General features: G+C 35.1%; 1 protein-coding gene across 1 annotated transcript in view; it reads right to left on the bottom strand.

Annotated features, from left to right (window-relative positions):
- The window catches only part of Grip71 (WD repeat-containing protein Grip71), an 83,973-nt gene that overhangs the window by 43,937 nt on the left and 24,275 nt on the right, over positions 1-15,761 (bottom strand). Inside the window, exons 5-7 of the mRNA XM_089093097.1 lie at positions 11,463-11,698; positions 9,829-10,027; positions 4,732-4,911 (exon numbers count right to left, since the gene is read on the bottom strand). Coding sequence (XP_088949223.1) covers positions 4,732-4,911; positions 9,829-10,027; positions 11,463-11,698 — 615 coding nt within the window. The remainder of the gene's footprint in view (positions 1-4,731; positions 4,912-9,828; positions 10,028-11,462; positions 11,699-15,761) is intronic.

Below are 15,761 nucleotides of genomic sequence, written 5' to 3'. Positions count from 1 at the left end.
GTCACAGGAAGCGCTATTGCGCTGCCTATGATACTTGCCTATCTACTCCGGATCATTGTGTTTTCCCGTCTTTCTTCGTATATGATATGCAACTTAACCATTACTCACAAGCGTAACAGCGAAATAAGAAAAAATAAAAACAATTAATTATTTTAATGTATGTTCCTAAGCTCAAAATCGGCATTTGATAATACATTTAAAACAAGTGACCCATTCAGTCTGGAGTCCCAGAGGACTTTTGTTTTACACTGAAATACTACTTACTACTACTACTTACAGTAAAAATACTACTACTACTTCTGACACCTCATTGCAACACGAAGCCATGCGGGGCCAACACAGCTGCGCAAGCTCATCCACCACACAATTTATCAAATATAAATGTTTTTACTTTTATAACTTTAATAAATCAAATAATATTAACATTTTGATTACTAAATATCAGTATATGTATATTAAATTGACAATGCACATTCATTTGTATTTTTTTTTTCAGTATGGTGCAAAATATGTTCTGGCCTTGGGAAGGCATAGGGGTTTTGAGCCCTACTCATGTTAATTTCTGCTCGTTTTGAGTTTGACTCGGTTATTTATTGTAATTTCTCTTCGTTTTGGGTTTCATTTATTTATCGATGCTGATTTGTGGTAGTTACACGCTTGGTAGATTATTTGATTTGATTTTTGCTCATTTTTGGTTTAACGGAGTTTTTTACTTTTCTTTGAAAAAACTTATTTTGTGGAAAGTTATTTTGTGGAAGATTAATTTCTGTTTGATTTATAGTGACATAGTCTTTTCAGGGAAAAATAAAATAATTCTTTAAATTTTTTCGTTTTTTTAAGACTTTATAGTTTGGCCTGCTATTTGTATGCTGGAGAAAAATTTTCAGCAAATTTTAACAACATACACCCCTTTAAAAATCCGGACACAAATAGTAGTGTTTAATTTAGTTTCATACCTCCTCTAGTTGACCTGAAATAGAAACTTGATAGCATTCGCAAAAAAATCTGTTTACTTTCTTTGACAGCTTGGATACACTTATTTTGATTTGGTTAAATTTTAGGAGCAGAAGTAGCCCCAAAAGTTTGAACATAATACCCTCAGTCGTTCTTGGGATACTGCTGAAATGCTTTATTGGGAATTAGCGTTAACACAGTGCATTTTGATTTAATCTCAAGGCAACATTTAGTTTTTAAACATAATGGGTAAATGAGAGGCTGGGTATAAGTGGAGGAATAGTTACACTCCAATCCTTTTAAACCCTTAAAAAGAGTATTGGCCCCTTCTATTTTCTACCTAATGAGCCCTTTTTGAAGTTCCTAACACAACTCTTTCGATATGAAGGGCCCTCGTCTAAACAGAAAAAGAGGAAAATATAATAAAACAATGTACCCATGCCGATCTTCACTGTATAAATGGCGAGCCTTCCAATCGCTTTTGACTATTAAAAAGGGCACTATGCCTTTCAATTTCCAATTGAATGAGCCCTTTTTGAGTTTCTACGACAACGCTTTCTATAAACACCTTATAAGCCCCAAGGGCATATTTTTCAACCCTTGCCCTGAGGGCTGTGAGGGGAATGTCATCCTCAAAGACCTAATTTCCTGAATTTTCAACTACGCTAAACAAAATGGCTATCTCAAAATTTTGATTGGACGTGTTTGGGGAAATGGTGGGCGTGAGAGCGTTAGTTGCTCTCCAATCACTTTCAACTATTAAAAAAGGCACTTGCCCTTTCAATTTCCAATCGAATAAGCCCTTTTTAAGTCTCTATGACAACACTTTCAATAAAAGACTTATATGCCCTCAGGCATAACTTACAACCCTTGCCCTGAGGGCTTGGGGGGGGGGTTGTCATCCCTAAAGACCTAATTTCCAGAACTTTCAACTACATTGAAGAAAATAGCTATCTCAAAATTTTGATTGGATGTGTTTGGGTAAATGGTGGGCGTGAGAGGGGGGTCGGTTGCCCTCCAATCACTCCGACTATTAAAGAGGGCACTAGCCCTTTCAATTTCCAATCGAATAAGCCCTTTTTGCAGTTTCTACGACAACGCGTTCTATAAAAACCTTATATGCCCCAGAAACTTACAACCCTCGACCTTAGGGCTGTGAGGGGATTGTCATCCTCAAAGACATAATTTCAGGACCTTTCAACTACGTTGAACAAAATGACAAAATCTCAAAATTTTTATTGGGTGTGTTTGGGGAAATGGTGGGCGTGACATGGGGGTTACTTGCCATCCAATCACTTTCGACTATTAAAAAGGGCACTAGCCGTTTCAATTTCCAATCGAATAACTCCTTTTTGAAGTTTCTACGACAACGCTTTCTATACAAAAAGCCTTATATGCCCCCGGGCATAACTTACAAGCCTTGCCCTGTGGGCTGTGGGGGGACTGTCATCCTCAAAAACATAATTTCCAGACTTTTTAACTACGTAGAACAAAATGTCTATCTCAACATTTTGATTGGATGTGTTTGGGGAAATGGTGGGTGTGAGAGGGGTGTTAGTTATACTCCAATCCCTTTCGACTATTAAAAAGAGCACATTCCCTTCTAATTTCCAATCGAATGAGCCCTTTTTGAAGTTTCTACAATATCACTATCTGTAAAAATCTTACATGCCTCCACAGCAAAACTTACAAACCGTGCCCCAAGGGCTCTGAGGGGGTTATCATCATTAATGACCTAATTTCCAAAACTTAAAACTACGTTGAACAAAATGGCAGTCTCAAAATTTTGATTGGTTTCGTTTCGGAAAATGGAGGCCGTGAGAGGGTGGTTAGTTGGCCTCCAATCAATTTCGAATAATTGACAATGGCACTAGCCCTTTGAATTTCCAATCGAACGAGCCTTTTTTGAAGTTTCTACGACAACGCTTTCTATAAAAACCTTATATGCCCCCAGGGCATAACTTACAACCCTTGCCACGAGGGCTATGGGGGATTGTCCTTCTCAAAAACATCATTTCTATCCGGAAATCAACTACGCTGAACAAAATGGCTATCTCAAAATTTTGATTGTATGTGTTTGGGGAAATGGAGGGCGTGGATGGGGTGTTAGTTGCCTTCCAATCACTTTCGTCTATTAAAAAGGGCACTAGCCACTCCAATGTCCAATCGAATGAGCCTTTTTCGAAGTTTCTACGACAACTACCTCGATACAAAGTTCCCTGGTATGAAAAAAAAAAAAAAAAAAAAAAAAAAAAAAAAAAAAAAAAAAAAAAAAAAAAACATGGTGCTAACATTGTTATTTACTTAGGCAGCGCTATTGCGCTGCCTATGATTAATCAATAGGAAACCAATATGATTATATCAATAGGATACCGCAGAGATTACGAAGGAAAAGGTTAAGGGCTTGGCAGCGCCGTTGTAACGATACCGACGCAACAAGCCTACAGAATTGATGGTCATTTTAGCCTATTTCATTACATTATATATCTTATATTTTATTGTATTATTAGTTTTATTAATCAATAGGATTAATAGGATACTAATAGAATTCTAACAATAGGATACCGCAGAGATTACGAAGGAAAGGGTTAGGGCCTTGGCAGCGCCGCAGCAGGATTGACAGTTATTTCAGCATGTTTCATTACATTATATATCTTTTATTTCATTGTATAATTATTTTTATCAATTTGTTTTTCTTATCAGAGGCAACGCTGTAGCGTTGCCTATAGTAAAGGCCATACGGCTCCAGTGTTTTATTATTATTATTATTTTTTTTCTAAACGACTAAAAAATTTGATGAATTGATAGAAAAAAAAATAATTGATGTAAAAAATTCAAATCTTACACAGGGTTCTACTAAATTTCCTTATCTATTTCAAGAGCACAAATTCACAAAACGTAGAGGGGTGGGTGGGTGTATTTTTCAAAATCAAGGAGGGGGCAATGTTGTTGCTTAATTTTTTCAATGGATATCCCCCCCCATAAAAAGTATTTTTCCATGAAAATACCAACAAAACTTTTTTTTGAACAGAGGAGAGGGGCAGACATATCTAGGGGTAGAGGAAATGACCCTCCCCCCTCCGATAGCGTCCCTGCTATATTTTTTAAACAACCCTTTGTATCAAGCATTGATTATTAATTTATGTTTATTGCTATACGGAGATAAATGCACATAATTATGTACTCGTGGTGACAAAGGATGATGCAAATTAGCAACATCGAACTAAAATAAGCGCGTACTATATTCCAATTTTTTCTTCGTGTACTGAAGACCTGGCAGTCGACAATTTTTGACTTAACCAGGCTTGGATCATAGGGTCAACAAATGTAAAAATTTTATTTGTGAAACACATTAGGAAACCAGTTCTGTTTGGAGCTCCATTATCAAATATAACAATAGTACATTTAATTATTGGCAATAATATTGGTATATATAGTGGTATATATATATATATATATATATATATATATATATATATATATATATATATATATATATATATATATATATATATATCTATATATATATATCTATATATATATATATTACCAATATTATCTATTATTACCATATTTACCGATGTATATATATATATATATATATATATATATATATATATATATATATATATGTATATATATATATATATATATATATATATATATATATATATATATATATATATATATATTGGTATATCTGGTAATAATAGATAATATTGGTAGCCACAAAGCCCTTATTGAACACCTAGACACAGAAGAATCCTATTAACTTACTTCCTCACAAATTTTCTCAGAAGGAGAATCTGGTTTCTCAGGAACTATGGGTGCAATGTTTTCTTTTTCTTGCTGGGCTGGGGGTGGTGTTTTCTCTTCTTTAGGAGCTTCTGATCTTGTACGGGGCATTTCGTTTCGAGCCTTTTTAGCAGTACCATGAGCTGTTGCATTCCGTGTCGGCTAAAAACACAAATTCTTATTTATTTATGAATCTAACAGTTCGTAGTAACAAACTGTGAATAGAAGCCCAAACTCCAAAATAAATTCAGATAACTATTTGCACACCCAAGGAATCATGCTTTTATGTTGATCCCAAATATGAAACACTCATTAATTTTACAAAAGCCCACAAAAGTTGCGACCCTGAGAAAATGCGCATAATTTTTGAAAAAAAGGGGACCCCTCAAAAAGGGAACTGGTCTAGATGGAAACCATACCATAAAATGCAGCAGGTCAGATAGCCCTGTTGAATAAGAAAACCCAATCTACAAAAATGCAAATTATGTATTTTTTCAAACAGTTCGTGGTCACGAAGTGTAAGTAAGCAGCGATGCGGCTCATTAGTAACCGAAACCCTAAGACACAGAGTCTTAGTAACAATGGATACATAAAAAAATATATAATTTTAATACTTTAATATTACCCCTCAAGTTACGAGCCTGAAAATTTGCCCATTTTTAAAAAAAAGGAGGGAACACACCCAAAACATCAATTGAGCTTAATGAAAATCGTACCATTAGATTCAGGCTCCAGCTCAGGTGGATTCAGCTTGAAGAGATTTCAAGCTCCTATATACAAAAAATGTGGAATTTTACATTTTTGCCAGAAGCAAGTTGCGTGTTTATATGTTTTTTGTTTGTTTGTTTTTCCCAGGGGTGATCATACCAAATCAGTTATCCTAGAAGATCGGAAGAAGGCTCATTTGATTGGAAATCAAAAGTTCTAGTGCCCTTTCAAGCGACCAAAAATATTGGAGGGCAGCTAGCCCCCCTCACACGCCCATTTTAGTGCTGAAGTCTTCCGATAAAAATTTTTAGATAGCCATTTTATTCAGCATAGTCGAAAGATCTAATAACTATGTCTTTGAGGATGACGTGACCCCCCACAGCCCCCGGAGGAAGGGGTACAATCTATGAACTTTGCTCATTGTTTACATATAGTATTGGCTATTGGAAAGTATACATATACTTTTCGGAGGGGGGGGGGTCGGATGGGGGAAGGTTGCGCAGGAGGATCTTTCCATAACGGAATTCTTCGTGGGGAAGATTTTTCATGGAGGGGGAGCTGGATTTACTGGCATTACTTAAAAGGTGATAATAGATTAAATAAAAAACAAGTTTTTTTCAACTGAAAATAAGCAGCAATATTAACACTTAAAATGAAAAAAAAATTATCAGAAATATGAGGGGGTTGCTCCCTCCTCAATACTTCACACTTTTCACAAAATTTTTTAGAGCATTTAAAAAAGCTCGTTATTCTAATTAAACGAAGCTTGTGTTTCATGAGTCATTTCTTAAATAATTGGAACAGAAAGTCACACTTTAGCGTAAAGGGCGAGGTACTGAGGAAAACAGGCCAACATGAAAATGTTGGCCGGCTTCATTCGAGGCTGGATAAAAATTATTAACAGTGGCAGGGACGTACGCAGAGTGTGATCCTCCTCCCCGAAACCCTAAACTTTTTCGAATTTCTAGGCATTGTTTTATTCAAATTATTAAATAAAATTATTTTTCTTGTCATTAGCCCCCCGCCCCTTGTACGTGCCTGAACAGTGGTATATAATTGTATATTCAGCTATTACGGAGGAGGGCCAGTGGATCTTTCTGTGAGTGTGTGGGGGTGAGTATGAACTGCCTGTAGCCCCAGAAAGTGCATTTTTATGCCCAAAATTTCGGATTTTCAGTGAGCCTTCAGATAACTACAAAAGTAGGGGGAAGGTAAGGAGGAGGAACTATCCTCTAATCTCCCTTCATTCTGACGAGTATATTTGAACTAAGTCTGTTATATGGGTTCTGTGGGATGATAAATTCTCTGATGCTATTTAAAATACTAATAAAAAAATGGGTTTAACGCGTATGGGCTATTTTTCCTAGAATTATTATTTTGCAGGATAATCCCCTTCAAAAAAAAAAGAAAAAAGAAGAACGAGTTTACTTCAGTTTAGTAATATTGAAAAACAAGGTATTTCATTAAGGGCAAATTAGAATTATCAATAATAAAAAGATAACAGAAAACATAAATGTATTAGAACTTAATTAGTTTTTTTTCCTTAAAAACATAAAATCAGTTTTCAGATTTTCGAAAGGTTTGTAAATAAAAATTGTTCTTTCTTCAGTGATTTCGACCGCAAATTATTAAGTACCAGGACATCAAAATAAAACAATGTTTACCCATCCTCTCCCCAGGACCCGTATTAGATCTATTCATATCTGAAAACCACAGTTTCCTAAGATTCTTTTTTTTCAAAACTATTGTGTTTTTGTGGAGTACTGTAATCCAGTTGCTGGAAGCGCTTCGAATCCTACGAGAAGAGGCTGCAAAAGCAGGACTGCAGATAAACTGGACTAAAACGAAAATTATGGCCATAGACCCATCCTCCCCTGCTGCCAATCCTTCTGTTAGCCTGGATAGCACCACTAGCATCGAAGTTGTCCAAAGGTTCACCTATCTGGGCTCCATAATTTCTTCAGATGGCTCGCTTCTTTCTGAACTACAAGCGAGAATATCCAAAGCGTCTTCTGCCATGGGCACACTGAACCGTCACCTCTGGCGAAAACCAAACATCAGTCGCACAACAAAGCTGCGGATTTTCAACGCCCTCGTCGGCTCTGTGATGCTCTATGGAGCTGAGACCTGGCAAGTTTCAGCCGCAACCCTCAAGGCAATTGATGTCTTTCAGTCGAAGAGCCTGAGGAGGATCGAAGGTCTATGATGGTTCGACTTCGTCAGCAATGAGAAGCTGCTGCAGCTCACCAAGCAGTCTCGGTTTTCGACCCAAGCAGCCGAGCGAACACTACGATGGTTCGGACACCTACTTCGAACGCCTCCACACATACCTGCGAAAACGATCCATGCCTTCGACCCTGTCAAAGCCGGTTGGAAGCGACCTCGCGGCCGACCGAGAAACGATGGTCTGACAGCCTGTCCGAGTTCCTGACGATGGCAAATATCAGGTTGAGCGATGTGCAAACGCTTGCCATGGACCGAAGCGGATGGAGGAGGCAGACGTCACTCTCTACGCCGAGCAGCGCCCGGCAGTCAAAGTGATTTTGTCAGTGTTGCCAAACTGAGCAGTGAACATCAACAAACAGAACTAATTATTTAAGTTTGAAAATACTTTTTGTTCGTAAAAATTCGAGCATTACCAACGGTTGAATCCAAAAGACACTTTCACCTTCAAAGGAAAGTTGCAGTTTCTCAAGCTTTTCGGTGCCACGTGTTTTCCTTTATTTTTGCTCATTTTTTCCACAGTATTTTATTTTACATTCGGAACCCGATATTGAAAAAAGTGCATAATACATATCGAGGTCCTTTTCATCAAAAATTAAAATCCCGATGTTTTCCTAAATTTTAAAGGTGCATACGGTTGTTTAAGTTTCCAATTAATTAATTCAAACATTCAGATTTTATTTTCAATGTCCTTGGTACCTTACGACCCCTGAATCTAAGATGTACATAAAAGACTGGAAATTGAGAAAGGCTTAATTAGACATAAAAAATGCTATTGAAATCATATTGAGTTCATACAGCAGCATTTTTGCGTTTTGTGCCAGATTCCATCTGTTTTCTTTGTTTGGCAAGTTCATTTTGCGGAAAAATACAGCTCATAATTATGTGCAAATATATTCCGAACTAAGCCGTTAAACCTCATTTTATAAAAATTTCTGATATTTGATATGTTAAAGCACTTAACACGCGAATAAAATTGAGCTTTTTTTTCTTTTTGTCTAATATTGTATATTGTTGTGGGTTGTTTCTGGTTTTGTTCTATTCAGAGCTTTGTTTTTATTTGTTTGAGCAAGTCAAGTTCTTTTTTATCTTTACATTATTTATATTACTTGGGTTCATATTAGCTATCCTTTATATGTTAAACTTGATATTGTATGCTCTAGCAGATTGTTTTTGCTTTGCTTTATTCAGAGTTTAATTTTTTTGATTTGTCTGTTATCTAACTGATGCTCTTTATTATATTTGTATTATTTATAATATGTATTATTGTATTATTATTGTATTATTATTATTATGTATTATTATTGTATTATTGTATAATATTGTATTATTTATATATAACGTAGTAGTTCAATGCGTTTGAACTAAATTCATTAAAAATTGGACAAATATGCCTAAATTTGTTAAACAGGCCTATCACACTGCTTTACATAAGGTCAAGAAGAGGGTAAACTTGCTTCAAATTGGTAGTTGTTTTTTTTTTCATCTGACCAATCATTGATTATTCTTCGTAATTAAGTTTCGTAGCGTAGATGCTTGTGCAATACGAAACACTAAAATGAAAAACACGATACCTTATAGGCTATTATTCTCTATGAGTGGTTATTGTCCGTGGAGAGTAACAGTGACAAGTCTATAAACAGGCCAGGATTTGCAAAAAGGCCCACTAGGTTCAATCCTAGGAGCGCTCAATACCAGGGGGCTCAATAAATTATTACTGAGTTATTTTTTTCTTAACAAAAACTGGACTAAATGATTTATCGTCAAAGTGCCAGGTGCACTCCGCCGCCGTGCCGCCTATTCACAGAAAAGCGATTTTAAGACAAAACAGGAATTTGGTGGCCACTTATAAAGTGTGGCAACTGGCTCTGCCAAGAATGGCAGCTGAGAGTTCGGTATCACCTTTCTCTTTCATTACTTTTGGCTCATCAGTTGCGCACTGTTCAGTGCATCATTTGCGCACTGTTCAGTGCATAATGTTCAGTGCATCAGTTGCGCACTGTTCCATCAGTTGCACACTGTTCAGTGCAAATTTTCCGGGCTTTTCACGAAAATCTTACGAAAACGGAGCGGCAAAACGCTTTGGCCTAGAAGCATCAAAGCTTTAAATCTAGCCCAGTCTATAAGATTGACAACACTCGAACTAACCTTCATTTCTGTCATATATACGGAAATATTCGAAATTGGCCCATTATGGGCTTCTTGTACTTCAACCAAAGGCACTAACAGCTTCCGCAGATCATAGGTGTACAACGAACCTTTTGTAGAACCTACAATCACTGACGTTCCATTGTTCAAAAATGATATTGACGTTAAAGGATGAGCAGTGGGTATGGTTTTGACGAGCCTGAAAAAAAAGAGGCAAAAATGTTAATTTAAAAAAAAGTTAAAAAAGTAAAAGCAAAAAAAGTAAAAAAAGGTAAAAATGTTAATTTAAAAAAAAAGTTAAAAGTAAGTAAAAAGAGTAAAAAAGGTAAAAATATTAGACTGCTTCATCAAAGTAGAAACGATATTAAAAAAAGAATTAAATTTTTACAAGGAAAGTAAAGAGTGAAGTTCAAACAAAAAACAAGCATAAAATAGCTAGTATAAGATCTCATACTTTTAACGAACAGTGAGTGAAGAAATGAAACCTGAAGCAAGTAGAAATCACAATAAATAATGAAGCTCAACTCATAACAACCAGAAATTACCAGCAAATATAAAGAGCGGTAACGAAGGTAGTGTTGCGGCGCCCTAAAATCCCCCCACCCCCGCGGATAGTTTCAACTTATAGCACGACTTATTACGGTGCCCCGTGATAAAGGAGATGAAAATCCTTCGAACCCCTTGTTAACAGTATAAGTTAGCAAGTAAGTTGAGACAGCTGAGCAGGCTAAGGGAGGGAGATAGGGTCTAGTGGAATTTTGAAAATCAGGGGCAGTAAAGGTATTAGAAATGAAACACTCGGAAAAAACACAAACACACACTATTTTTCCTTTCTAAAAGTCCATTTTTAGGCCAAAATCCATCGATCTTTGGGGATTTTACTTTTTCCTATCGTTCTTTGGGTATATTATCACTATTTCTTTATTTTTTTTCTTTATATCGATCTTTCGTTATTTTAATTTTTCTTGTCGTTCTTTGGGCATTTTATCATTTTTTCTTTATCTTCTTTTCTTTACATCTATCTTTGGGTACTTTAATTTTTCTTATCGTTCTTTGGGTATTTTACCACTTTTTCTTTATTTTCTTTTCTTTACATAGATCTTTTGAGTATTTTGCTTTTTCTTATCGGTCCTTGGGTCTTTACAATTTTTTCTTTATTTTCTTTTCTTTACATCGATCTTTGGGTATTTTACTTTTTCTTATCGTTCTTCGGTTATTTTGCAAATTATCCTTTATTTTCTTTTCTGTACATTGATATTTGGGTATTTTGCTTTTTCTTATCGTTCCTTTGGTCTTTACCATTTTTTCTTTATTGTCTTTTCTTTACATCGATCTTTTGGTATTTTATTTTTTATTATCGCTCTTTGATTATTTTACCACTTTTTCTTTATTTTCTTTTGTTTACTTCAATAGTTGAGTATTTTTCTTTACTTTTTCTTAAACCTAGTAAAATTTACTTATTGATACCTCAGCTTAGAAATTTTCGTTATTTTGAGAGGGATTCCAAAAAACTGCTCAAGGAGACTGGGCACTCAGACAAACATATAAGAGATCCCACTCCGTGGATCTTACGGTCACTCTCCAGGAAAGAGTGTAAGCATTACATAATTTGGGTACGGAGAGGCCTTAATTACTTATTATCCTTCAAATCCAGGAATTCGATATTCTTGTCGAGGCCAACACTTAAAGCTGTTCTATCATTGATTGGAGACAGAGCCAAAGCTGACGGAGGACCTTTGTGAAGCCCACTAATCTCTGAAATGATGGTTCGATTTGGACTGAACAGATCCCACTGATGAATTACACCGGAGGCAAAAAGGCCAACTAGGAAACCAGACCGCCACGGAATTCTCTGAAGATCGACTAATTCCTAGAACAACGAATAAAGAAAAATGAGAAGCGACGACGTCATTGTTACATCCAAACAAATGCTATATTTTAAAGTTTTTTCCACGGGTATTTATTTGTTTTTGTTTTGTTTTGCCAAATCAGAAATTCAAATACGGCTTTATAGGTTCAGGTTCTTTTATTTACAAACTAAATACAACTACAATATGGGTATGCCCGGCTGAGAGTCTAGCTTGTATTACCAGGCAACTAATAACAAATAAAAACAACAAAAACATAATATGGAATTATATTTGTACACAATCACACTCTTTTGTAAATAAATAGAAAAAATGTATGACTTACCAAGCATCACCCAAAGCCAGCAGCCAAATGGAGAACAAACTAAAACAAAACACCAAAAATAGTAAAGTGAAGCCGTGGGGAAACCCTACCAAGAGAATGAGTCAGCGAGACGACCATAACTGAATTAAAAAAAAAAAGAAAACAAAAAAATAAAATGATCAAAGGGTTAGTAAAAGAGTTTTTAAATGCCCCCGCAGTGTACCAACAGAAAGACCAATATTAAGACCCGACCTATGCACATTCCAAAGGTTATCTCTCAGTGCACGCTCGGGGTTCAACATACTTAGAAGATCCCCTCGTTCCATAATCATGCTCACATTGGTTAAATAGTTCCATGGTATAAAAATTTTTCGGTAGAATTTCAGCAAAATACTTAACACAAAACATCAAGCCATTAAAAGATAATAATAATTCCACTGGTAATATATTAAGGTAAGAATATATACATTTATTTGGCGATTTTGATGGTAGGGATATTGGGGAGGGGATGAAAGTTTTCAGGATACGCAGTGCTTTATTTTGCTGCCTTTGAAGTGGTTTTATATGAGTTTTAAATGTATTCAGAAAAATCAGGGGACAATAACTCAGATAAGAATGGACTAGGGCAAAATATACCTATCTCATGCATGAAAGGGTAGAATAAATTTCAAATGCCGCAATATTCCAACATTCCTTCCAACTTCATCTGCAATTTAGCAATGTGTTCCTTCCAACTCATATTCTGATCACTAGCACACCTAAATATCTCATAGTAGATACACGCTCTAAACAAGTAGATTCATCAATGGGTAGTCTACTAAGTTCAGGTAATGAAAAAACATTAGCTAACTACAGTTTATAATAAAAAGAAAGGTTTATGTAAGCAGTGGTGTAAATTGGTTACAGGTGGAGGTGTCGCCCCTTAGATCTAGAAAAATACATTACAACAAGGTATTTAATCCCTCCTCCTTTTGACAAAACTACTCAGAGTTGTTCCGTTTATTTTTTTTTGTATCTCCTTTAAAAAAGAAATTAACACTTTCAGGGAACATTGAGGGGAGTTTTGTACTAAATCAAAACACACTATGTGCTTAAGAGTTCTAAAAGCAAATAGCGACGAAGACCACACTGCCTTTCCATCATAAACCAATAAGAAGAACAACAGGGATTTTTTTTTTTTTTTATACAAGACAGTGGAAAAAAAAAAATTCCCTGTTGTTCTTCTTATTTGTTTATGAGTTATAAAAGGTGTACCATCTTCAAAAACCAGAACATAATCTGCCCTTTAAAAGCAAAATATTTCTTAAATGTTTTATCTATTTCTAATTTTAATAAATCCGAAATTATTAGGACTTTCAGGAATGAATATCAGTATCTATATTAAACTGCCAATCTAAATTCATTTGTTTTTTTTCAGCAATCTTGGTTATAATGGTGACTTTTTTTTCTTTTTTTTTATATTATGAGAAACAAAAAAACATAGCTTAAAATAAGGATTGTTTTCAGTAAAGCACACTCGTACTCTCCTCGGTTTCTGCTCGTTTTGAGTTAGAATCGGTTATTTATTGTAAATTATGTTTATTTTAGATATCATTTATTGATGGTGATTTATGGTAGTTTTCCACTTGAAAAATTATTTTACTTAATTTCTGCTGATCTTTGGTTTAATGTAGCTCTTTACTATTCTTAAAAAATTCTTTTGTGGAATAAAAAAAAAAATTAATTAAAACAAAGATCAGTAGAAATAAAGTCTTAAAATAATACAAACTTAAAACGAAAAGAAATTAAAATGAAGAAACACATTAAACATAAGAATAACAAATACTACTATAAATGAATAAGAGAGTCCTGAAACGAACAGAAATTAAAATGAATAATAATTAATAGGTGCAAATGATACCCTGGCTTTAAAAGGGTTGTGGGGGCGATAGCCGTAGCTCTTTGTGGTAATTTTGCTTCATTTTAAGTTTCGGTAGATTATTCATTTTAATTTTGTTCGTTTTGTGATTCATTCATTCATCAATAGCAATAAATGTTATATAGCAGCTCCCATCATCAAAATTCAAAGGCTTTCGTCTCCTCCTTGTCTTCTCCTACAGTAGGCAACCTGAAAGTTTCAATTACATTCCCCAAGCTGTTCCTAAAATGTTACAGATACGGTATTTTGATAATTTGGATGTATACATTTTCTTATCATTTAGCCTTATCCTCTCCCAGAAGTCAAAGTTTAACGTCACTTGCCCCTCCCCCTCTTCAACAAGTTTCAACTTGATAACCCCAACCGTTCCCAAAAGATTGCAGATACGCCATTTTGATAACCTGGCATATCTTGGTGCCTTTTGATTTACATCGCTACTTAACTGTGCAGAGATCAAGTCCCACAAGAGCTTATGGTACAAAAACGTTTTGGCGGATCCGAGATATAATTGTTTACCCTCGTAGCCTCCCACAACAAAAAAATTTAAAATCCACTTGCACCACCCACTCCCCCCCCCCCGTTGCCCATCCAAACAAAAATTTTATTTCTTAAGTTGGAATTAGCGGTTAAGTATATGAGAATATAGATTTAGATGCGTACCGACGCTGTACCCCTGAAACAAAAATTGGGGTAAATTTAATTTTTAAAATGGACGGCGAACTCCCCCATTATGTGCTATATTGAGGGAGGACCTGGGGCAGTTTCTTTTTAGTTGTAAAGAACTTGCAAATTTAAGGGGGAATTCCTTTAATAGTGGTAATGGTAAGCTTGACTAAAAACATTAGTCTATAAATTGGTACTTGTATGATATACCCCCTACCTAATATTCTTCATCTAATAGAACCTTGGATTTTCTACAATCTTGGGATCAAAACAGGAAGAGTATATACTTTATTAACAAAATTAAGGGAAATCCTAAATCGCAAAATTGTGGAAAATCCAAGGTTCTAGTTAGATGAAGAATATTAGGTAGGGGGTAGGCCTATATCATACAAGTACCTATAAGTTAACCAGACAATTAAGAAAAAAAAATTTGTTGGCTTTGATTTTAATGCCTCTGGAATCAGAGGCATTAGAAATGACGGGGGGGGGGGGATAAGCCTATCATCAGAGTCTAATATCCCTTCGTTGTACGTGTCCATTAGTTGGTTGATTTGGAGAATCTCCACGAAGAATTCGGAGGAACATACAAAAGACTAATTCCACTTAAAACACTTACATCTCTTTTTATTCTAATTCCAATTTTACTAGCACACTTGTATTTCATCATTCTTTTTGTTTCATTAAACCTTTAAACTACCTATTAAAATATTTAAATAATAATAATGGAATTCTATATTTTAGATATTAACAATAATACAAAATTTGGTTATATTTTTTACATAAAAATGTTTATTTATATTATTCTTTTCTCAAACTGATAAAAAAATAAATCTGATTTACCCTGCTTCTAGCCACATGATATTTCTATTACTAATTCTATTTGGAACCTACTAATACCGTCTCATATTTTTTTTTAACACGACTATGTCGATTAGTACTATGGGAAGCCCAGATTCCTACATCTAGTTGACGGTGCACCACCCTAGCCTCTTTACACCAGAAACCTTATGAAGGTCGAATCCATGCTGAAGAATTTCACTGACTTGCAGCATCAATAAAAGTTAAAAAGAAAAGAATATATAGAATCAAGTTTTTGGCTTCAAACTATTAAACGTTGATTCTATCAATTCAATCTTAAATTTTTTTACAAACTCTATAAGTCTTTGGTCGTCCCAGCGTT

This window comes from Artemia sp. Qi Xiang Cuo, chromosome 8 (assembly GCF_049724085.1).
Source record: "Artemia sp. Qi Xiang Cuo chromosome 8, ASM4972408v1, whole genome shotgun sequence".
In the NCBI taxonomy this organism is placed as follows: Eukaryota; Metazoa; Arthropoda; class Branchiopoda; order Anostraca; family Artemiidae; genus Artemia; species Artemia sp. Qi Xiang Cuo.
This window is presented reverse-complemented; position numbering and strand designations above follow the sequence as displayed.